Here is a 25,469-nt window from a genome sequence, read left to right as displayed (position 1 = left end):
GGAGCAGGTTTTCATCAAGGATCTCTCTGTACTTTGCTCCGTTCATCTTTCCCTCAATCCTGACTAGTCTCCCAGTCCCTGCCGCTGAAAAACTTCCCCACAGCATGATGCTGCCACCACCATGCTTCACCGTAGGGATGGTATTGGCCAGGTGATGAGCGGTGCCTGGTTTCCTCCAGACGTGACACTTGGCATTCAGGCCAAAGAGTTCAATCTTGGTTTCATCAGACCAGAGAATCTTGTTTTTCATGGTCTGAGAGTCCTTTAGGTGCCTTTTGGCAAACTCCAAGCGGGCTGTCATGTGCTTTTTCCTGAGGAGTGGCTGCCGTCTGGCCACTCTACCATAAAGGCCTGATTGGTGGAGTGCTGCAGAGATGGTTGTCCTTCTGGAAGTTTCTCTCATCTCCACAGAGGAACTCTGGAGCTCTGTCAGAGTGACCATTGGGTTCTTGGTCACCTCCCTGACAATGGTCTTTCTCCCCCTATTGCTCAATTTGGCCGGGCGGCCAGCTCTAGGAATAGTCTTGGTGGTTCCAAAATTCTTCCATTTAAGAATGATGGAGGCTACTGTGTTCTTGGGGACCTTCAATACTGCAGAAGGTTTTTTGTACCTTCCCCAGATCTGTGCCTTGACACAATCCTGTCTCGGAGGTCTACGGACAATTCCTTCGACCTCATGGCCTGGCTTTGGCTCTGACATGCACTGTGTCAACAGTGGGACCTTATATAGACAGGTGTGTGCTGTTCCAAATCATGTCCAATCAATTGAATTTACCACAGGTGGACTCCAATCAAGTCATAGAAACATATCAAGGATGATCAATGGAAACAGGATGCACCTGAGCTCAATTTCGGGTGTCATAGCAAAGGGTCTGTAAACTTATGTAAATGTGATATTTTATTTTATTTTTGATAAATTAGCAAACATTTCTAAAGACATGTTTTCGCTTTGTCATTATGGGGTATTGTGTTTAGATTGATGAGGAATTTTTTTTATTTAATCCATTTTAGAATAAGGCTGTAACATAACAAAATGTGGAAAAAGTGAAGGGGTCTGAACACTTTCCGAATGCACTGTACAGTAGTAGCCAACTAGTCAAAAGGTCCTTGTGAGTATGCTGAGCAGGGGGTTGACTTCTGTTACCTGATGAGTTTTCAATGATAACACAAGACTTCCTACAGTGAGTCCTCATGACACACCCACACCAGACAGCCAACTGTAGACTGGTGCAGCAGAGCAATAGAGTCAAGAAACAATAGTCAGGTCAGAGGTCATAGCAGCCAACTGTTGTCAGGATGGGCCTTGGCTGTCCCTGGTGGTCCCTGATGCCAGAGTCCCCCCTTAACATTACTGCTGGAGTCCTAGACAGGACGGCTATCCTGTTCTAAAGCAAGTTCCTCTCTCCTCAGTCAGCTCCCTTTGTCTGTCAGGTCTGCCATATCTCCTCTCAGTCACTCTCTCTGTTGGGTTGTCATCACTCAAAAATCTCCCCTTTGTCGTTCCCTCTCTCTGACTCACCCTTTTATGCGTTGTTATACAGGGAAACTATTAGGACTTGTCATACTGCATCTTTAGCTAATGTTTCTTGCATCTTGCCTCTTCCTGTGATCAGTAGTTATATTCTGTAATCATCATTTTGGGATGTTTAACCTGTATTCAAATTAAATTCACAAACTATCTTTGACATAGAAGGGTACACCTTTTTCTCAATTACCACGAACCCATAGTAGAGGACAGGAAGAACATCATGTGATATTTGGCATTGAGTTGAATGTTGAGTTTGGCTGTGTGACTGTCATTCATATGGATATTCATATCTAACGGTATTATCAGACATCCTTTCATAGAGAGGACTGAACACGGATGCCAGACAGACGTATTCCAGGTATTCCAGGCAGGGACCAACCTTTCTGGCAGAGGCAGGCAGGTATGGGCAGGAGCCAAACACTCACGGAGGTTCCCCTGATCAGGCCTTTAATGGCGGAACAGTACAGAACATCACAATGAAGTCCCTGGGAAGCACTACCCAGCTTCCTCTAATTAACACGGACCCGGTACTGGAAAACACATCTGACGTTAATCATCAACAATCCACTGTTTGTTTTCGGAAGCAAGGCTCGCCGAACCCTGTCTTTGTTCGCTCGATCGATTCAATTTTTCATGGTTCTTCTATTTTTTTGTTTGCTTGTTTGCTCTGGGGGGCCCTGGCTGTATCAAGGGGGATGGGGGAGGGACGGGGGAGGGACAGGGGGGAGGGGTTGCTCTCAGGGCTGGTTCGATCCGGCTCGGCCTAGCCTAGAGTAGATCCCTCTATTTACATTTGTTTTAAATAGGAGACCCCTCGCCCCTCTCTCTCTCCTGTGGGCCAAGCAGAGCAGAGGTGTGGCCTTCTCTGCCTATAGGTTCAATAACAATGTCCCTGTAGACTCCCATCACCACGCAGTCCGCTACGCCACACAGCCCAACAGAGGAAGGCTCAACAGAACCCCATGTCCTCTCCAATACTGTATACAGACCACGTATGCTCTACAGTATGTCTGTCAGGATGGCTGCCCACTTGAACCAAAACAATGGTGCACTTTGTCAAACCTGATGGGATATCCTGATTTATGTTATCAGAGTGTATCCATCAGGTGACTCTTTATTTAGCATGTGGGATACATAAGGCCCTCGGAACTGAGATTAAGACTGCTGTTTTCCCCAGATGGGCCACCCCCCATGTTTGTGTTAGTGTCAATGTCCACATTAAATCATTAGCCTTAACTATAGGGAGGAGTGGTGGTCCTTTCTTCAGGGACAACATAAAATAAACTTGCTAAAATCTGATCTAGATGCGCATGTTTTATGCAGGTTTTCTCTCTGAAACTTAAGCCTATATACTGTACCAATGTCACAATGTATTTGTTGTAAGTCGCTTTGCATAAAGGTGTCTAAATGTCATAAATGTAAATGTACGTTGTAAGAAGCTGCCCTGTTGGATTCTTCATGATGTGGTTCTGTGGCTGTCATGTGTCATTTCATGCACAAAAATACATGGGATGGGATAGTACACAACAAAGCAATATTATATCACATTTCCACTCAAAATTAGTTCAATGCTTAGCAATGACTACTTTGCTTCCTTAGATAAAGTGATAAACCTTTTTCCCACAGAATATTAATTCTGGCTTGAGGGCACTTCATAATTCCAATGAAGTGTGTAATATTGCCCCATTCCTAAAATGCCCTTAAACACAAGTCTGAATTAAAAGTATGTGTCAGTGTAAATATTTGGTGCAGACGGCGCTTGGGCGATGCACTGACACTATAAACATCCAGACCTGTGGGGATATTTGTTTTCCTTTGTGTAAATTGTTTTGACGTTTGAATAATAGTGAGAAAAAACCAGGGGATGCTTCATTGGTTGTGCGTGCGTAGAGGCCTGTCTTTATTTACGTGACCACATCCGCTGGCTTCAGAGACCTGGCTGCCATACAGGGCACTGTCCACACTCATCACACAGGACAACTCCACACCTCTCTTTCTTAACAGGAGAGGCAATGGCCCAAGAATGTCTATGAGGATCCAACACTGTCGTTTCCTGTCAATAATGATCATGCAGTTAACTGATTCTGAAACCAAGTCATGGCTTCACACACAAATCATGATGGGCCAGAAAGTGTCCGCTCTTGTCTCATTGGGCATCTCACTCCATTCCATTGAAAACACTGTTATGTTTTTTGTATATGTGTGTGTTTCTTTTTTTGATGCACTGTTTCTATTTAACAAAATTGTTAAACCCATTCCCCCTAACATTAAACTATTTTCAAAAATCCACATTTTTTCAACCCTGCAGTGGAAGATTGTCATTGTCAAAATGAATGTGATTGTAGCCAGTCTTAATGTACCTATGTATCATCTAACAAGAAGGGAGGGAGAAGGTGGGGGGGGGGGCGGCGGGGGGGGGGGGGGGGGGTCAGGCGGCCTCTTAGAGCCTCCAAAACAACTTCAGGAAAAACGACCCTATAAATAGAGAGGGAGAGAGAGGGAGAGAGAGGGAGAGAGAGAGACAGAGAGAGACAGAGAGAGGGAGAGAGAGGGAGAGAGAGACAGAGAGGGAGAGAGAGGGAGAGAGAGACAGAGAGAGAGGGAGAGAGAGGCAGAGAGAGGGAGAGAGAGGGAGAGAGAGGCAGAGAGAGAGAGACAGAGAGAGAGACAGAGAGAGGCAGAGAGAGAGAGAGACGGAGAGAGAGGGAGAGAGAGGGAGAGAGAGGCAGAGAGAGGGAGAGAGAGGCAGAGAGAGGGAGAGAGAGGGAGAGAGACAGTGAGTGACTGCTCTGTCAGATCTTTCATGGAAAACAGGGTGGACGAGCGGACATCCGCAATGGCAGTGTATTTATTATGTATCATAAGGGGAAGTCCATGACCCATGCTAGGGGCTCTCATTACCACCTTTACACTCCAAATGGAGTGTCTGTTTTTCTAACCCCAACACAAACATTACAAACAGTGAAAAGAAAAGCTTTGTGGGGCAATCAACTGATATTGTAATATTCTCACCACTGACGTAGGCACACGAGTGATATGGTTTAGCCCCTGTCTCCTCTTTGTTTTGAGAGTGTCTGAGAATGTGAGTGTGTGGCTGAGAATGTATGATTCGTGTATAAATGTGATATACTGTATTCACGGTCAGACAATGCACATGGCCCAGTGTTTGTTAAGAGGCCTCCCCCACTGCAGTGTTTTGTTTTGAGTTCACCTGCAGCCAACAACTTGTCTGTTTCTGCAGAACAACAAATTTATTGGCCCGACCCGATCGCAGGAACGGAAACTACTTTGCATGGCAAGAAATAAGTCTGGAACAAAACAATGGTGCCTCTCGTGAAATATGGCAACAGGGGCTCACCTTTGGCTCCTTGTGCTTTCTCCCCTGCCTTATTTACGTAAGCAGGTTGTGTTCTCTGCTCTCATACCCAATCAGGAAGAGGCGTTGCAGGAAATCCAAACCTGTGGTAGATTTCAGGGTAAACTCACAACATTTGACCCCCAGTGTGATCTTATCTGATTTCTCAGAGATCTGAGCACAGGGTTATTGCCCACTTCCCCCTCCTGGGGTGCCACGCACGTGTGACCTATGGTCTGGAAACTGAAGGCAGACAAAGTGTGACTATTTCATTTTTTATGTCAGACATTGTTGTTGTCAAAATTGTGTGTGTCTGTTGATCGTAAAACCCACAGATCAACATGGATAAGATCAAGGATGAGACAAATAAATAATGTGGCATTTAGCTCTTAACGAAGAGCCATGGAACATTATGCCTTGAAAAATTATATTTTCTCAGTGACCTCTCTCACCTCTGCATGAACTCTCTGGCATCTTTCACCATCAGGGAGTTGAGGTTTGACCCTGATGACACCACATCCTCCACACAGCCCTGCTGCCTGGTCCCTCAGAGTTCATACTGGCCTAATTTATAACAAGACAACAAAACCTTTGACACTTGTGCCTACTACTCATCTTCTTTTTCTTTGTCTCTGCATCTGTCTGCATCCCCCCGTGCTTCTTCTTCTTCTCCATCCTGTCTTTCCTCCATCTTCAATAGTTTTGAAATGTGTTTTGTGAAAATGTTCAATAAACCAGTGAGCGGCCACACGCTGACTGACACCAGTTTATCTGGTGATGAAATGACCAACTTAGCTCATTATCGCCACCCGGGGGCCGGAGAGGTGCATTACTACAGCTATACAAGTGCTGCATTTAGTACTGACTACTGGGGTGTATGCCTGATGTCCTCTGAATCTATCTGATCAAAGATGCAGATGTTATTTAAGCTAAGCTAACTATATGGGTTTTTTTTGGTTGATAAACAAGTTTATAGATAAATCAAACGGCGGTGTTATGATTACATTTAAATTGTTACATGTAGAATGTCATCTTTAATACAGAAGCGTTGGTGGGAGTCTGAGGCGTACTGTTTTTCCAAGACTAAACACTTTTTATTGCTCTGATTACGTTTTTCTCTTGTACTCTCCTCAATCACTCAAGCAAAGAGACAACGTCTCCAACTCATATGTTGGCCTACACAGTAACCAAAATGGTCTTACACGATGGATCAGTCAGGCGTTAGGGGACTTACTAGGGAGTAAGACATTGCTACCATCTGCTGGAAAATGTAAACCATTGCAGGCTGGTGCACCTGCCGATGACTTAACTCATTCATGCCTGCAAGGATACCCTCTCAATCTGGCTCTGGCTAGCAGCTCCAAGATGGAACTCATAGATTTGAAGGCAGTTGTTTGCATGTCGGACAAAAATATACAGACACCTCATGTATTCTATGTTCAATTTACATCTGAGTGTCCCCTTGTGCATGAAATTTCACACAACGCTGTAGATGAAAAGTTCATCTGAAGGGAATTGAAAATAATTAGTGCAGGTTGGGCCTTTTCAGATGTTTAATTTTTTCGTTTAAGTGTGTTCCCTTCCTGCAGGATATACACAGAGGCTTTATCCACACTCACCTCCGTGAATATGTTCATGTACTGATATGTGCCTGGAGGAGTGCTTTTGTAGAATACAGTAGCCTCCACTGAAGAGGGTCTGACCTCTCTCGATTTTTGTGTCTGCATGTTTTATAGCTTTTCAGTCAGACAGAGAGACAAAGACAAACACATGCGCGCACCCACGCACGCACGCACGCACACACACACACACACACACACACACACACACACACACACACACACACACACACACACACACACACACACACACACACACACACACAGAGATCTGGGCAAAATACAAAACGGATCTGCTGCATTTGTAACCGATCTGATATAGGTTTATGACAAAAAAAGGGAGTTAAATCCTCGGTTAGGCCAGCTGGACATTACCAGTTGTCCACCTCCCCCTCCAAATCCAAATTTGCCTAGAATTACCTATATGTACTCAACAACCAGTGCATTGACCAAATTCCAGCATTGGCCAGCTCAATAGTGAATCCCCAAATACTACCAAAACATGACTTCTTTTTTTTTTTTTTTACATTGATTCTCCATTCATGTGCATCTTTCATGACCAACCTTATGCTGCGTGATTCATGCATGATCTACCGCTATTAGGGATATCAATTAACCTCCTCCTTTTAGTGGGACTAAAATCATTACATTGTAGTTAGCCTACATAGGCTGTTTGGGTGGAATATACAGTTCAGAAACAAATGTAAGACATTGTTCACACCAGATCCATTTAATGATGATATTGTAAATATAGGCTATATTATCATCATGAGAATCATATTAAGCCATTGCATAATTTCTTAACATAAACAATGTAGGCTAAGCCTCTTCGTTGGATCAGACACATACATCTTGTTTCTTGTTACTGATTTAATTAATTTGGAGTTGTACGTCTATATTGGTCAGTCTAGACTATAATAGGTCTAATCCCAATTTGCGCACCTGCTTGGAGTGATGCCTGGTAGAAGACCTAATGGATGGATTGGAAAGGGTGATGATGGGGTGGGGTGTTTGTTTATTTAAATATTGTTAGGCTGAAATTAACCAATCAATTATATGCAATAATAAATTACAATGGCCGGTTGAGGAAAAAAACACATCATGTGATATCAGGAATAATAGCCTATTAGATTAATCAGAGATTAATCAATTTGAATTCGCTCTTTCCCTCTGCCGTCTTGAAGAGGTTTATTTTACGCTCAAGTTTACGCTCGTAAAATAGGCAGTGCGTTTTCGTTCGGTGGATGTGTCAGTCAGCGTCTCTGACGGGAGAAGTGGCGCATCTCACGGACCATCCGTCAGGAATATCGGGTTATGAACGATTCGGCCTTTTTCGTGCATGATAGCCTCTGTTTTCACACAGATTTGATGCAAACGCGAACAGTTGCATGCAGGACAGCGACGGGAAATTGAAAAATAATAGCCTACAGTATTATTATGATAAACGGAGACGGACCTCCCGAAGCCGTATTTGTTTTGTATGCCGAAATGAGGCAGGGGGTGGAGAGTCGCCACAGAAACGTTGGGCTTTGGCCAACCATCATCTTATTTTAGCACATTTTAGACGTTTAGTCGTGTGTTTCCGTTGGTTGGTGCAAAAAAAACGATTTGCAGCTTGCTTGAGGACAGCCGAAGATATCCGTTGACTGCTGCTGCCATGATAGGCAGAGGTCTCCTCTCGACCACGGCTTTGCCGGTTGGAGAAGAAGCAGATTGATTGGGACGTACGGTCGCAGCTGCGGAACGGCCGATGTCGGATGTTATTATCAGTAGAGCCTGATCCTGTAAATATCATACGCGTAAACATAGAGTAATTCGGGGAAAACTCAGGGAAAATGTCTTCTCGTTCTGCGTTACCGTCTGGGAACGACAGGAGTACGGACCATGTAAGTGCAATGATTATACACGAATTGTGTGCATTCAGAAATTATGCATCCCACAATAAGGGTCGTGATATGGCGCTTTGCACTCATAACATTTATTTGCTTTGCAGATTATGTGGTGTGCATATATATATGTTTTCTTTTTTTAAATACAGCCTATATAAAGGGGCTTAGGGTATGAGACTGTATGGATGTTCAGCATAGCAGGTTCTCTCAAAATGGGCCGTATCCTTGAACGTCTATACAGCGAAAGAGCTGATGGTGGGCAAACAGCCCGGGATGAGTCCATCCGCATACGATAACACTCAGTGGATATGCGCGGAAGCTTCATACTAAGAACCGTCACCTCTTATTATAACGCTGTAGATAGTGATGTCACATACTGCCAGTGTATTCCCCTTGTGTGGCCGAAACGTCGTATGACTGGCATATGTCGCACCCCACGAACATTTGGATCGGTAGAAAAGAGAAATTCCCCCATTTGGATCGTTTTTCATGCAAACCTTTCGGATTATTGCATAAAATGCTGCGCAACCTATTGCTGCGTAAACCGGGCTATCCAGAGCTAGTGGGGGTCAAACAGCGCCATCCGCTAGCCTCCTCTATAATCAAAAACAGTCGGGCCTGAAGAAACAATGGAGATTTGCATGATAGACAGAATGTATCTGTCTATCTATCTACCTATCTATTTATCCATCTATATCTATCTATTGAGGCAATGCCTCCTGGCCACCATTAGGACTCACTACATTCCATTTTGTGGGTACTGATGAAATACCATCATCCTTCACAGACTGAAATGATGTGTGATTATTAAGGAACTGGCTGATAGATGGCATTGTGTCATTTCCTTGCCAAAATCTTTGTGGGGGGAGACTATATCCCTCTTCTCTCATCACTCCACTCAGCCCAGGTGGGAATGGTAAGGTGGCTCTCCATCAAACTGCCCCGAAAAACTCTGTGATGCCAATTCGAGGGGGCTGCAATGCAATTCTTGGAGAGAGAGAGAGAGAGAGAACGACAAAGAGAGACAGAGACACAGAGAACAAGTGTTGTGTTGTGAAAGATTTAGAGGGGGGATCAGTAATCATGGATTAGGGGTGGGGCTATTAAGAAGAGAGATTACTAACTGGATAATTGTGGTGAAGGAGAAGAGGGGTGTTAAATTAGCTGGATCCACTCAAGATTGCCAGGCTTGGGTTGAATGGTGAACTGTGCCATAGTCACACTCACATCAGTCTCACCACAGCTCTATACGTTCATGGGCATTACAAGTGGTACTTCACTGTACATGCATCTGCAGAACATCACCAATGTCTAAAATCAGTCAGAAGCTGAAGTCTAAAATGGGAGGCGTTGGGATGTACAACATGTGAGATATACTCTGATACAAATGCCTTAAATAGTACTGGTTAAGTATCTTAGTTGAATTGGCTAGGTGGAGCTGAACTGGCCATAGGCGGGGCAAGGGTGTGGACAGGGAGAGTGGGATTGGGAGGGGTTATTTAAAGGTGGGGGGGAGGGGGGGGGGGGTGGCGGCTAAGAGCAGTCCCTGTTTTCCTTGCGGGGATGGTTGGGCCGGGGGAGGCTGAGAGCAGGATGACATGCTGAGGGGATGTAAGTGTGATGCCTCAGGCCTTGGGGCCGGCCAGGGACCACTGTGCCTGCATCTGCTCTCTTTCTGCTCTCTCTCTCTCTCTCTCCCTCATTGCCTCTTTCTCTCTTCCTCTTTCTGTATTTTTCACTGTTTTTCTCTCTCTCTCGCTCACTCCCTCTCCTTCGGTATCTCATCCCCTCTTTTTTTGAGGCCCTGCTTGGTCACGTGACAAGGATCGGCATCATCCTGAAACACATTTAGCTTTGCTCCTGTGAATTAAAACACATTGTTGTCTTTTTCTCCTCATGCTCTACTGCCTTACTGAAAATGACCCTTGACTGTGTCTTCACTGCACAAAACACTAAAGCTGTTGTTTCTGGAATACACAGTACTAGCATGTAATACCATAATAACATGAGATAATAAGGTAACTCAGTATTTGTGTGGTTATATGTGGCATCAATTATATAGGCCCTGTCCAAGTGTTTAACATGGACATATCAAAGTAGTATTCAGTCGACCTCTTAGTCCAAAACTGGAACAAGATGTTCTATGAATTGTAGTATTTATCATGAATTGCTCATGTGTTCAGCAACATCTGTTAACCTAGAAAATGGTATGTATTTACATAAGCCAAGCTTACCAGGCTCTCCTTTATAGTAAAAAAAAAAGATTCTGGTAGAAGTCTTTGACTACCCACTGATTATTTGGGGCCAGACTGGAGAAAACACTGACAGTCTAATAACAATGAATTGCATTTAAAGACATATTAACCTTTTCACTAATAAGGAATATGTAAGCAAAATAGAGACAGGTACCAAATCAAGTCAGAAGAACTAAATCAATAAGTTACCTTGTGTTCCCCCCACCCCTACACATTTTTAAATTGTTTCAATTAAGAACTATGCTGTCAGCCAAACCTGGACGTAGAAACATTGATATAACATTGCTATAACATTGCTATAACATCATGATCTTTCTGTGTGACTCTGAGGCTGTGAGCTCATCCCGAGCATCCCTCTGTCCTCACTATGACAGCACAGTGCAGCACTGTGTAAATCTCTCAGTAGGTCTTGGCGTTCCCAGGCCCTGTCTGGTGGTGACCCCCTCTCTCCTCTCTCCTCTCCCCCAGCATGTGTCTCTGGCGGCCAGTCGCTCAGACAAGGGCACCAGCCTGTCCAGCCGCTCGCTGGGCGCCCGCTGCAGGAACTCCATCGCCTCCTGCTCCGACGAGCAGCCGCACATCGGCAACTACCGCCTACTCAAGACCATCGGCAAGGGAAACTTCGCCAAGGTCAAGCTGGCCCGCCACATCCTGACGGGCAAGGAGGTGAGGCATGGGTGCATGGGGAGGGCGAAGAGTGGGCAGGGATAGGATTAGGAAGTAGGCAAAGGGAGGATGGTAGTGGGTATTGATAGAGGATGGATAGGTGTAGTGCTGGGTTATGTAGTTATGTAGTGAAGCAATATAGGAATGTAGGACAGACTGAGGCGGGACAGGTGAGACTGGGGCACTGGGAGGTAGAGAGCTGTATAGGAGGCAGGGGTGGGGCAGCGATGCTGGTTAGAGTGTGGCGTAGAGGCGAGACAAGGAGTTGGGGAGATGTCGGGATTCAGACGTACAGGGGCTCTATGAAGTTACGGGTATTGTACTATGAGAGAAGAATGACAGAGAGAGTGATATTGGTTGTAATATGAGCTTGCAAGACCTTTTTCTACAGTCCATCTCACCCCAATTCTCTTGATATCTCTTCCAGGTTGCAATAAAAATCATTGACAAAACTCAGTTGAATCCAACCAGCCTACAAAAGGTGAGTCTCTGTCGTTTCTTTCATCAGCCTGTTACAGTACATAGAAGCAACAGCATTAGATATTGTCAGGCTTGTGGATAATGTGAATAGCATAATCAAAAGACAAAGCGGGTCAACATTAATCTGTAATCTTAATCTTAATTGCATTGGACGTTACTTTAATACACCCTTAATAAGCACTTAATAACCTCCCCCCCTACCCTACCCAGTGGCATCCTACAGCTTCAGAACAAGCCCACACAAGTGCAAGGCCCCTCTGAGTTAATACAATGAATAAAAAGATGCAAGTCAAGTACCTGGAACCTGAATCAGGATAAGGGTTTTGTGGTGCGTTCCTCTCTCCTCGTCCCCCGTGTCAGGGAGAGGGAGAATGGGATGTGATGCTGTTTGGCAGGTGCTGTGGACTGGATGGGAGCGAATGGGAGACCTCTGCTCTGTGGCTCAGCTCTCTTTGGGCTAATCACTGCCCTGAGTGGGAGTGACTCATCTCCGAGATCATGGGTGCCCGGGCCATTTTTAGTACTAATTCATCTGCTCTTAATACATCGGCTTTGATATAGCAAAGAAAGTATTATCCCAAAAAACAATTACAGCAAGGGGGAGAGAGGGAGGGGGGTGGGGGGGTGAGGGGGGGTGTGGTGTGCACAGATGAAAGATGCGAACAGCTGTGCTGTGGTTGTAAAATCCTTTGTTGTAAAGCCACCATTTTGTTTTGCTCTTGGGGTGAGTTTGTAAGTGTGAGTGTGTCTTTAGGAAATGCTGAGGTGTGTCACAGGGAGGGCGTTGATGGGTCGGCGTCTTTTTTCTGCTGGTCAGCACATTAAGACTTGAGCCAAAATGGTGGACGCTCAGGTTTTGTTGTGCATGAAGGGCAGACCCGGAATGGTGGACACTTTGGTTTCTCAGGCTCTGAAGGGCAGACCTGGAGCGGATACACAGGCTTTACTGTGAACAAATAGAAGACCCAGAATGGTGGACACTGAGGGTTTGCTGTGCATAAGTGGCAGACCCAGAATGTGTCAACATGGCTGACAATAAGGGTTAGTTGCCCTTGGACTAATCACATGTGGACAATCTCACTCACATGCTCAGTGCTGACACCTGTTAAGAATCTTCTCAGGTCATACCTTCAGGGCAGCATTTCACATTTAGCACAAATAAGCAACATTTGTAAAGAAACAGAGGGAGAATTCATATAGATAGACATGCAATGTACAGTATATACTGTACTGTACATGGATAATATGCCTTACAAATATCTCCGCAAAGACGACATAAACACAGCGCTCAGATGGTCAGATGGGCCGCAGCGTCTCCCCCTCTGTTAGTCAGAGGCCTTGGCCGCTCGTTAGTTGGGCCCAGAGCGTGTGTTATGGTCGCCTCTCTCTCTCTCTCTCTCTCTCTCTCTCTCTCTCTCTCTCTCTCTCTCTCTCCCTTTCTTTCTCTCTCTCCTCCCTCTGGGGCCGTGGCGGCACACATGAACTCCACCGCCAGTGGGCAGGAAGTGAACAGACCGGAAGGAGCCAATCAAGGATGAAATAATTCTTCATAATGGTGCAGTGTGGGTGATTGTGTATATGACTGGGAGAAATATGTAGCGTCCTGTTACACGTCAGGGTCTTACTATGGGACCATTTTACATGGCCATTTTTATATGAACAACACTAAGAAATTGCAGTTCCATACCATTGCAGGTAACAGCTGTCAGTGCTGTTCTCTAGCCATCATACTTGTAATATTGTAATATTAAATGATTGTGTTTCATTTCGTTGGGGGGTTTTCACTCTGGATGGGACTCATCTGAAAACTCAACATGAGTCAGGTGCAGGATCATAAGATCAGGACTCAAAGCTGCTATTATGGGTTGAATGTACAACTTGATATGAGTATCGTCATGATATCATTATACTCCATGAACATTGGGCTTATCCTCATCCATTTGATCTCCTGAACCTGTCTTAACTATGATGACCAGTGATCATGACTCATGATCTTTGTCATATTCAGCGTACCCTGGCTAATGCATGGCCAACATGTGCACTATATCCTTTTTTCTTGTGCAGTGTTCTTTCCCTTTTAGGTGTCTTAAATGGTATTTATCTAATGCCATACCTTGTGATGTCCTCCTGTATTCTCCTGCCTCACTGCAATTGGCCAGCTGTGTGAGACAGGACGCTGTGATTGGGCAGCTGTGTGAGACAGGAGGATGCTGTGATTGGGCCATTGTTGTAAGAGACAATGCTGCAGTCAATCAGATTGAGCCAAGATCGATGAGAGAGGTGTAGGATTGGCTAGTGATGGGAGTGAATAGGCCACAATTGGCCAGTGATGATAGCAGGCTGCTTTACATACCCGTGGGCTAGAGAAAATCCTTAGTACAGAAGACATGAAAGAGCCCATATTAGCATAATCTGGCCTGTTATGCATGTACAGGGGGGAGAGGGAAAGAGAGAGATGGGAAAGAGGGGGGGGGGGGGGGGGTTGGGGGATAAAGAGAGAGAAGAGATAGGGGAGAGAGAGAGCAACGCAATGAAGGAGAGGGAGAGTTTACAGTGGAGAACAGTGAACCTCAGCAGTTATTAAAATTGTTCTCTTGGAAGTCATAGATCAGAGGATGTCATCAATAATTGTATTAAACAGGGTTTGTCAGTGTGGAATGTTTTGTTCAGGGTAGTAATGGTTTGAAACATAGACCATAGGGCAGCATGTCGATGGTCAATCTTTGTTTAAGGTGATCATAAATCACAGGCCACAGTAGGTCTGGTTGGCAGTTGGTCATCTGAAGGTGTTTGATTCAAATCGATTTAGTATACCTCGTAGCATTAAGAAGCTTTTGATTTTCTCACAGGATTGGCAGAACATATACTGATAAAGAACATAATGTACAGTGTCATTCACCTTTACTGTATGCTTGTATCAGTGGTGTGTGGGTCTTGTAGTTCCTCAGGAGGCAATATGTCAGAGAGGTGATTGTGTCAGTGAATCCGTCCACTCTGCTGGGGCATGCATGACCAGGGGAATTCTGGGAACGCTAGACGAGACACATTGACTCCGTATCCCATGATTCCCCCTGGCACAGCTGGAGGAGCTGGGAAGGGGCCTAGTCTTAATACCTGGGTCGCTATGGCAACAGTGACGTTGGGCATTGCCAGAGGAGAGACTGAGGGAAAAGGGATTGAATGAAGGAGGAGGAAATGGAAGGGAGACATATAGAAAAAGAGGGGGAGGATTGAGAGGAAAGCGGATAGAAAAGCTTATCACCCTATCTTTATATAGATGACGTCGGAGAGTGGCTGATTTGAAATTATGGCATTATGTTTAATGCATAATGTATTGCCCACTATACAGCATGTCCTGGGAGCCAGGTGAAAGGTTCAAACCTGATCTTTTGCTTTACGAGAAAGCATTTGAACTGATTTCCTCCAATAAATATAGAGCAGTATAAATTGAAAACACATCAGTCCTCTTCTATCGATTGAGGACCATAGGAGTATGCTCAGTGTTCTGTAGTATTTGTATGCTCAATTCTCACACTTATTTTTCTGCTTTCTTTTCTTTTTAGCTCTTTCGGGAGGTACGGATAATGAAAGGTTTACATCACCCCAACATAGGTGAGGCCCTGAAAGACTGTGTGCTGGAATTATCATGGAATTATCTCTTTATTTGTGTGTTCATGTCTAAACTGTAAATTTAGTGTCTCAAATGAGTGCAACAGTTTGTGTTATACGGTTAATTTGATATCTATGACATATGCACAGTCTATCTTATGTTTGTGCTTGTAGTATGCAGCCTACACATCCCAACATAATCTATTCCATTATCTTAATATGTGCTGGTGTGTCTATACTGTGTATCTATGCCCGTCACAGTACAGTATGTTAACATGTCCAATATATCTAGTCCTGGGTGTGTATGTTTGTTAATGCTGTGTGTGCAGTATGAGTGTGTGTGCGTGTGTGCACGTGTGTGCGTGTGTGTGTGTGTGTTTAGTCTAAATGGCTGCCATCCCTGTGTCACTACCAGACGGAGGCTTTTGTCTAGGCCTGTCCCCTGTATGTATTGAATAGGCTTACACTAGCAGATACAGTAGCTGCTCCTCTGGCCCGGGGAGAGAGGCCATGGGGTTGGGGGGAGGGGAAAGGGATTTTCTAAAGCTGAAATGTCATATGGATAAAGAAAAAACACATGGCATTAGCTGGAGCCTCACTGTAACAGCAAGACAGAGAAGTGATTTCATTTTTTAAACGTTAGGGATTTATTTATATACTTGATTTTAATCCTGATTCTTTTTTTGGGCTACAGTGCAGCTGTTCGAGGTGATTGAGACGGATAAGACCCTTTACCTAATCATGGAATATGCCAGTGGAGGTGGGTGCATTTCTGTGTGGGAGTTACAGTATATCTGTAATCATGACACAATAAGTCATGTCTGAGTCAGTGGGAGAGACATGATAAACCAATGACACGAATCCAAATAATCCCAAATATGACCCTTCCTATTATGTCAATGTAATACTTGTTTAGTATGTAAAGAACACTATGTTGATAACCAAGACCCATTATGTTGAACCTTTGTTAACCAAGACCCAATGAGGTTTGAAACCTCTTTTGCGAGGGAGACCTGGCAAGAAGGCAAAGCAGGGAGGCACCAGCGTGTATTGTACATAAACTGTTACAAAGATACAAATACACATAAAAAGACAAGTGTTACACGTTACCAATACATTTGAGGATTAAAAATAACTGCAGCTATCAAGAGCATTTTCGTTGATCAGAGTCTTAAAAACAGGACACTAGCTGTTCTAACTTTAAAATATTTGAAGCTGTAATAGGCTTATAGCTTACGACTGGGGTTTGAGTGGGGAGGGAGAATATTTCTAATAGCTGAAATGTCATTAGGATAAAATCTATGAGGCAACAGCCCCACAGCCCCACAGCCTCCACTATGATGACATCAGTGGGCCTTGGTACTAGCTCCTAGCACATGTACTGTACCACTATGAATGATCCAGATTAGTTTGATGATAATGGATGTGTATCAGGGGAGGCTGGTGGATGGAGAAATCGGAGGACGGGCTCATTGTAATGAACGGAATAGAATTCCTCATTCCACTCATTCCTCATTCCATTCCATGCATTACAATGAGCCCGTCCTCCGATTTGTACTTCCACCAGCCTCCACTGACGTTATAGAATATGAAAATAAATCATTGAAGAATAGATGACGGGTCAAACATAAGACATACATTTATTCCCAATGATTACTTCTAGCAGTTATGGACGTGATCGAACGAACTCAACACAAGTGGTCACATGATCAATTAACACAAGTTAACATTACGTTATATCTGACTCCAAAAGATATTTCATGATTAATAATGATTGATAATGCTTTGCTCATCCCTGTGTGACAGACAATCGATAATATCGCATCCTAGATTCCATTAAGAATACCCAAAATGCTATTTTTACCATGCCCTCAAGTTAAGATAAATTGGATTGCGAGGAGTCAATATCTGAAGCTGATGACTCACTCACTCTACGTGTCGTTAACGATGCATGTGAACATTAGACATTAAATGGAAGAACCTGGTCCCGATTATGTCATGCTGTATTAACAGAACCTTTATCTAGCGCACAATATCACATTAATGCACACAGGAAGAATGAGAATAGAGTATCAACAAAATAACCAATTTAACACTTTCAAAGCAACTTATGACAAGTTTTAACCATACGTTAACGTGTGTCAAGGACAACACGGGAGAATGGTGCCCGTGACGGGCCTAAACCAAAATTCAAAGAATATCTCACTGTCCCTCTCCTTAAATATCATTCCCAACAAAGGACAAGTTGTGAGACACATTACAATCACAAAGGAATTGACAAATGGTGAGGGTGCGACTTCTTCAGGATGTCCGCCAGGCTCATTCAACTGTAAATAGTTATACACATTGAAATCTAGGCTGGCGCCAGCAAAATCCATCTACAACGTGTATATTTGTTGATATGGAACACAAAATGATTTTGTCTGCGGGGAAGAATTTGGGTCATTTAGTGTGTTTGAGATGCATTTTTGTTGAAGTTGATCAATCGCCCACCCCTCCCTGGTTCCTATTAGGTGAAGTGTTTGACTACCTCGTATCTCATGGGAGAATGAAGGAGATTGAAGCCAGAGCCAAATTCCGGCAGGTATGGCCTCAGTGATCCTCAATTCCCCTCTGTACCCCTATTCTGTGTTCTAGTACCTCCACTCTCACCCTCTCTGTCAGTTTGTCTGTCTGTCTGTCTGTCTGTCTGTCTGTCTGTCTGTCTGGGTCTATAATAATAGGCCTACTAACATGTCTCCTTCCTCCAGATTGTGTCTGCTGTCCACTACTGCCACCAGAAGAACATTGTCCACCGAGACTTGAAGGTGAGCGTTCAGACATTGATTGTATAGGAAAATGAAATAGAAGTTATTGCAAAAATGGAACATAACGTAGAGCTGTAATGGGTATGAAGAAACATATATATTGAATTCCTAAACATAAGCACTGACAGATAGAGTGTGAGTCACAAGTGTTTCCGGTGTAGTCTTTTGTCCTGGGTGACTAGTGAGTCCTGCTTCTCTCCCTCCCTCCCTCCCTCCCTCCCTCCCTCCCTCCCTCCCTCCCTCCCTCCTCCACCTACGCTGTTTTCTGGTGACTCAGGCTGAGAACCTCCTGCTGGACGCCGATGCCAACATCAAGATTGCCGACTTCGGCTTCAGCAACGAGTTCACGCTGGGCAACAAGCTGGACACGTTCTGCGGATCCCCGCCCTACGCCGCCCCGGAGCTGTTCCAGGGCAAGAAGTACGACGGGCCCGAGGTGGACGTCTGGAGCCTGGGCGTCATCCTCTACACGCTGGTCAGCGGCTCTCTCCCCTTCGACGGACAGAACCTCAAGGTAAGTGCACCATGGCTTTTTTCTTCAACCAACCCAGTGCCTACAGGTTGTAGTGTTGAGTGCTCTCCAGGTGGGAGTGTGTGTGTGTGTGTGTGTGTGTGTGTGTGTGTTGGGGTGGGGGGGGTGTTGGGTGTGGCTGTGGCTGTGGCTGTGTGTATATGTACTGTATGTATGTAGTCAGTCTCTGGTTCATGCGTGTTTGTCCCACAGGAGCTGCGTGAGCGTGTGTTGAGGGGGAAGTACCGCGTGCCCTTCTACATGTCCACCGACTGTGAGGGGATACTGCGCAGGTTCCTGGTGCTCAACCCCACCAAACGCTGCACCCTAGACGTGAGGAAGACCAACCGCCAAACACCTCCACTTCTCATACACTCCCCCAAAGACTTCACATCAATATCAATGAAACACAACTAGTACACCTCAACACTCAGTACACACTGAAGTCCCACACAACCTAACACCAACATTTCCAATGTTATCTACTGTCTAACGTGGTGTTTTGGTGCAATGTTATCTCCTCAGCAAGTGATGAAGGACAAGTGGATTAACGCAGGGTATGAGGGGGAAGACCTGAAGCCCCATATAGAGCCTGTTGAGGACTACAGTGATGCCGCACGCATAGGTGAGTCAGCCAGGTCGCACCAGGCCACCACATGTAGGTCCGCATTCTCCATCATTGCTCTTTTCCTCAGAGAATTGTGTGTTTGTCCTCCATCTTGGCTTACGTGGGCATTGTGTGAGTTTTAACCTGGCCATTTTATGAACATCCTCCTGAGGGCTCCCATTTGTCCTTCTTATAATCAAATGTCATATAGCAACAGTATCCGTGGGCAAACTATATGGGAGAAATTATCTCTTAATTGCCTTTTTTTTTCTTCTCGTTCTCATCTCTTGTTCGTGTCCCTCAGAGGTGATGGTTGGGATGGGCTTCACTACTGAGGAGATCAAGGACGCTCTGCTCAACCAGAAGTACAACGAGGTCACCGCCACCTACCTACTGCTGGGCCTCAAGAACGAGGTGAGCCGCCCGGTAAGCAGGGCCACGAAGCATGTTGTTTTTTTGAAAGATTCAATGTTTCTTAGTTTCATGAGATGAAAAAAAAAAAAATCATTTGAATCATAGGTTGAAACCAGCATACACAGAAGGCCGTTGGATGTGGTCACGTGTTCAGCCTGAGCAGTTGTGTAACCTGTTTTCATTGGCTTGCTAACAGGACGGCAGCGAGTCTCGTACCGCCAGTAGCCTGTCCCTGGCGAGGGTTCGGCCGAGCCCCATCACCAACGGGACCAACAAACACTCCTCTGCCACCGCCTCCTCTTCCTCCTCCTCCTCTTCCTCGCACAGCAAGACCCAGCGCAGTGCCTCTACTTACCACAGGCAGCGGCGGCACAGTGACTTCTGTGAGTGTTCTACTGTAACAAACCTCTCACCTGGGGTCCAGTCTGACCCGTCCTCTCATCTCGTTTCCCTCTGCCCCCAGGACCTGACATGTCCTCTCTAGCTTAACCACAGCAAAGTACTTTTTGTTGAGTACCAACAGCCACTAAGTGTAATTAACGCTAAATTGTGTGTGCATGCGTGCGTGTGTGTGTCTGTGTGTGTGCGCGCGTGTGTGTGTGCGTGCGTGTTTGTGTTTCTGTGTGTGTGTGTGTGTGTGTGTGTGTGTGTGTGTGTGTGTCTGTGTGTGTCCTCTGTCAGGCGGTCCGTCCATGCCGGTCATGCACCCCAAGCGGAGCCCCACCAGCACAGGCGACCGGGAGCTGAGGGAGGGCCGCATGCCCCCGCGCAAGGTCAGCAGCAGCGTGATGGGCAGCCGCAGCCTGCCCCCCTCCAGCCCTATGGTCAGCAGCGCCAACAACCCCAACAAGTCGGAGATCCCCGACCGCCGCAAGGAGATGACGGCAACCACGGTGAGGAGAAAAAACGCGGTGGTCCAGGAGGGTTAGGGTTAGGATTTGTATGGTCACTGATATTGTGGTACGCTGTGTGGCGGCTGGTATTTGTGCTCTAATTTGGTCTCAAGTTTCATTTGGCCTCTGCTCTGACCTGTCCCCTGGGTTTCCAGAATAACATCCCTGGAAGTGCCATGACCCGCCGCAACACCTACGTGTGCACGGACCGCTCCAGCGCCGACAGACACTCCCTGCTGCAGAACGGCAAGGAAAACAGGTACAGGAAAAGGACAGGGAGTTGTGTTTGTGTGTTTGTGTGTTTAACCATTCGGGTTATCAGAGAACAGAGCCTGTGTGAGTGAGTAGGAGAGGCTAAAAGGAGAGAGTGAGTACAGTATCAGATCTTATGCCTTGTGCTTTCTGTCCAAAACACATCAATGTTTTGTTGATTTTCCCCCTGTTTTTTCTGTCCTTTTTCTCCAGCTCCCTGTCACATCGTCTGCCGCCCACCTCCCCCTCCACTCTCAGTATTGCGGGGGCTGGAGCCTCCTCCTCCTCCTCCTCCGGAGAGCGCTGTCGCCTGACCCGTGGCTCCACCGTCCGGAGCACCTTCCACGGGGGCCAGCTGAGGGACCGGGGCCCCCCTGTCTACTCCGCCCCCCCCACATCACCCACCCTGTCCCACGATGCCAGCCCCTTGCCCCACGCTCGGAGCCGTGCCACCTCCAACCTCTTTACCAAGCTCACCTCCAAACTCACACGCAGGTAAATAGTCACTGCGGTAACGTTTAGGTCCAAACACGGGAGACAATCACTCAGGTGACAATCAACTCAACGTACTGTACGCAGGTCACTAACCTCTGTCATAACACTCACTGTACCATCCCACAATCACTGGCAGGTAATGCTTACTTAATAACAATTAACTCAAAACTCACATATGATTGGTGATACCCCCATAAAACATCCTCATATATATATATATATATTTTTACTATATATATACTATATATATATATGGTTAACCCCCCCCCCCCCCTCCCTTCCCCCAGTTACACACACAGGTCATTCAATCTAACCCTTAGAGGGGAAGAGGAAATAAAGCAGTTATACAATCCAAACTGTTGCAAGGTTCTAGGGCTCTGTTAGAATACCCTTATGAACTGAAGGAACCTTCCTTCCTCACTCGTTCCAATTGTCCAAGGCATTAAGGGTTAGGGTTAGGGTTATGTAACTTTTGCGGAAGCGAAATTTCACCCCATAATGCCTTGCACCGATAATGACATATTATTACAGGTTAAAATACTTTCCTTATGTTCTGTGATGCATTTATGAACTCAATAATATGCCCACTGTAGCATCACTGTGTTGTTATGAGGATGTTTGATGCAGGGGAGGCTGGTGGAGGTAGAAATCGAAGGACAGGTCATTGTAATTCATGGAATAGAATGAGGAATAGTGTCAAACGTGTGAAGCCTCCACTGGTTTGGTGAATGAATAAATCTATAAAAATGTTGCTTTACGTGACATCAAAGTGAACAAGGCTAGTCGGATTCATTTTACCGCTGCTTTTTCCTCCCATCCGTACCTTGAACTTTGTGACATTTTCAAATGAGGTCAAGGAAAAGTCACAAGGTAAGGGAGAAAGACATATCTCCTAAAGTATTCAAAAGCAGGTCTCCATCCTGGGTTCGTAAGCACAGCGCACTCAAGGCCTGGTTCTGACGAGTCTAAGAGCTCTTGCCATGGCCTGCCTGAGGAACTACTTCTCTTTGTGGATTAACCAAGCGTCCCTGCCTCAGCTATAATCACATATGTCTAATCTAATCAAACCTCTGCTTTATCCTGGCCAATCAGCTCCAGCTGCACTCTTTTCCACCACTCCCTCTCAGATAATTCAATTATATTCTCTTTCTCCCCCCCCTCCTCCCCTCTTCTCTCTTTCTCTCTCTTTATCTCTCGCTCTCCTCCTTCTCTCTTGACATTAGGGTCAATCTTGACCCCTCTAAGCGACAGGGCTCAAACAAATCAGTCTCGGGTTGTACTCTTCCACAGGGATCAAAAACAGTTAGTAAGTTCCCATGTCTCTAGCTTCTCTCTGTCTGCCTGTCTGCCTGCCCACTGGATATACTAATCCATGTGCCTGTTTGTCTGTTTGCCTGCTGACATACCTGTCTTTCTGGCTACCAGAAAACATATCTGTTTGTCTGTGTGCATGTCTACCTGAGTATCTGTGTTCTACCTCCTGACCTGTGTCTGCATGCCTGTGTAACTACTGTACCTGTCTTACCTGTCTGTCTGCCTGCCTGCTTATCCTACCTGTCTTACCTGTCTGTCTGCCTGCCTGCTTATCCTACCTGTCTTTACTCTGTAGCTTTCAAACAGCTAGTTTGTTTCAAGCATGCCCTGGTTAAAATGATGCAGGTTTGTCATCCATTACTTTGGTCTGGGTTGAAAAGGGCGTCTCCGTTCCAGGGGCGGTGTCTCAGTGGACGAGGGCTGGGTCCATGTCGCCTCTCATCCTGTGCATAAACATACCTCATCAAGTGTTGTTTTTTCTTTTCATTTTGAATGGGGTGATTGATGTCTCGTCATTTTCGTTCTGTGGTGTAATGAACAGTGATATGCAGCTGGGATAACAGAATATATGCTGACACACGCTTGTGTTGTTGTGGATTCTTTCATCTAACCTAATAGATGTTAAAGGAACGCTTTAATTTCAGCACTGATTACTGTTCCTGATGTGCAAACAGAAAATGAGGAGCATGTGGTTATTTCAATCTGGTGTGCAAGTCAAGGCACTCTGACCTGTACAGTACATCTGGGATTTTTCCGTTGTCGTTGGCTTGCTCTTTCCACTTTTGAATGGCATCACAGTGTTGTGGATTGATGGTGACTATCTCTGTGCACTGGGTGGACTTGGTGCCACCTGCATCTCACATACTGTAAGCCCAGTCTAATTCAGTCCTAACTCTTGTCTCCGTCTCACGCAGGGTCACAAATGAACCTGAGGGAATCAGCAGATCTGCGATCACAAGGTCGGTATACTGGACATGGCAACACTCCGCCGCTCTAAGCCCAAAGCCAACTACAACCCGAACCTAGCCATTTGAGACCCCTTTTGAGGTCTAACAGTGCCCATAGTTAATCAAATAAGGGAAAATGTATAGCTTGATTAAACCACCGTTGATTAATGCTATGTTCCAACACTAGGTATTATTTTATTCAATCATTATTTCTTCTCTTTCTTGTTCTCTATCTCTCCTTTCTCTATTCTTCTTTCTTTACCACCTTTGTCTCCAAACACGCAACCCCCTCTTTTTCCTCCTCCTTTCCACCCCTTTCCCTCACTCTGTTCCATCCCTCTACTCTCTCTCCCCCCTTTCCCTCACTCTGTTCCATCCCTCTACTCTCTCTCCCCCCTTTCCCACCTCATCTCAACCCTCTCATTCACTCCGTTCGCACCCAACTCCTCCAGTTGCTATCTACCTGGGCATCAAAAAGCGGCCGAGCCCCGGGCCGTCGGACGTGGCTGGGATCTGAGGGGTGGCGGCCGGCGGGACCCTGCAGAGGTGGTGCTGGCTCTGCGGGAGGCGGCGCTGGGCTGTGGCTGCCAGGTCCACCACGCCGGCCCCTTCCTGCTGTCCTGCACCCACGGGGTGGCTGGGGGCCGTGTGGCCTTCGAGGCGGAGGTGTGTCACCTCTCCACGGGCACCTCGGAGACTTCTAACGGGGTACGCTACACGCGACTCTGGGGGGCACCGCTAGCTTTTCGTGACATCGCCACCCAAATCTCCAAGGACCTCGAACTCTGAAGGGGTGTGGAGAGAGAGTGAGAGAGAGAGAAAGAGAGAGAGAGAGGAACAAGGGGCTGGACCCAAGAGGAAAGACATTTCCCCCCTGTCTCTTACGTGGCTATAGACCTTCCCCCCTGTCCACCCCCGTCTCCCCTCCTCCCACACGCCACACAGACTCAAGCACCCCCCCCCCACCACCCCCACCCCCCTCCAGCCCACTCACCCCCTCCACTGAACAACGTCACCCACTGGATCTGGATCGGAGGGAATCCAGCTTCAATGTTTTGTATTGTTACTCTAGCCATAATGACTTTTACTTTTGTTATTGGTGTCATTGTTGTTTTTACCATCACCATCTCCACCACCGAATGCATTCTTGTGTCTCACCGACGAGTCACTCCGCTTGTGTCACCGTATGTATTTTCTCCCATTTGACATTGATACCGATTAAGTAGTTCTCCAACGAGTCTCAGTCACCCGTGGACAATATGCACAAATATAAGGGAGATGATCAACGGTTTGACCAGCAGCCCAAAAGGTCGCTGTGTTTTTTTTATTTGTGTGCACAGTATGAGCTCGATGAGATTATTGGCAATGACAGCAATTGGACAGAACCTTGAAGCAGCCAATCATGGACCCACACATCCGGTTTTCCACTGATATCATCATCTGGATACGGTAATAGGGACACTCTCTGATACACGTGAATCTATACAAATACTGTCCCGAAAGATGTATTGTAGATGTCATCTACATCTACTCATTATTGGTCAACACACCATAATGCGCTGATTTGTTAATGCATGTCAGAATATACATTGGTGCTGTACACATATTGATGTGATTGATAGTACTACACCTTTCACCCTTATGCCTCTTAAGATAGCTGTAGTTTTACTTGCCTCATCAAATTGAAATCGACATTGCAAGGGCTGCAAACATACGGAAGTAGGCCTACACACATTGGCTACTTCTCAAATCAGAAATGCTGTGTTGGTCTTCTGACTGGCTGAGATCAACGTCTGTGTTGGCACTTGTCATTGTCATTAATCATATC

At 45.8% G+C, this 25,469-nt stretch overlaps 1 protein-coding gene across 3 annotated transcripts; it reads left to right on the top strand.

Moving 5' to 3' along the window:
• Positions 1 to 8,337: 8,337 nt before the first annotated feature.
• Positions 8,338 to 24,430, top strand: mark4a (MAP/microtubule affinity-regulating kinase 4a; the record flags this gene model as incomplete). 3 transcript variants are annotated; one of them, XM_083697554.1, is made up of 18 exons in its annotated part: positions 8,338 to 8,388; positions 11,115 to 11,312; positions 11,740 to 11,793; positions 15,356 to 15,404; positions 16,096 to 16,161; positions 17,915 to 17,985; positions 18,152 to 18,208; positions 18,486 to 18,722; positions 18,933 to 19,052; positions 19,245 to 19,344; positions 19,631 to 19,740; positions 19,937 to 20,123; positions 20,422 to 20,633; positions 20,789 to 20,892; positions 21,099 to 21,380; positions 22,604 to 22,686; positions 23,609 to 23,657; positions 24,058 to 24,430. In XM_083697554.1, the coding sequence occupies 18 exons, from the start codon at positions 8,338 to 8,340 to the stop codon at positions 24,428 to 24,430; spliced, it is 2,403 nt and encodes an 800-aa protein (XP_083553680.1). The 3 variants fall into 3 exon arrangements, with proteins under 3 accessions (XP_083553680.1, XP_083553681.1, XP_083553682.1); XM_083697555.1 differs by having other exon boundaries at positions 22,604 to 22,690; positions 23,609 to 23,653; positions 24,094 to 24,430; XM_083697556.1 differs by lacking the exon at positions 22,604 to 22,686 and having other exon boundaries at positions 23,609 to 23,653; positions 24,094 to 24,430.
• Positions 24,431 to 25,469: the final 1,039 nt, after the last annotated feature.

Source organism: Argentina silus (assembly GCF_951799395.1).
Source record: "Argentina silus genome assembly, chromosome: 2".
NCBI lineage: Eukaryota > Metazoa > Chordata > Actinopteri > Argentiniformes > Argentinidae > Argentina > Argentina silus.
The sequence above is the reverse complement of the archived record's forward strand: the minus strand, read 5'-3'. Positions and strand labels throughout refer to the sequence as shown.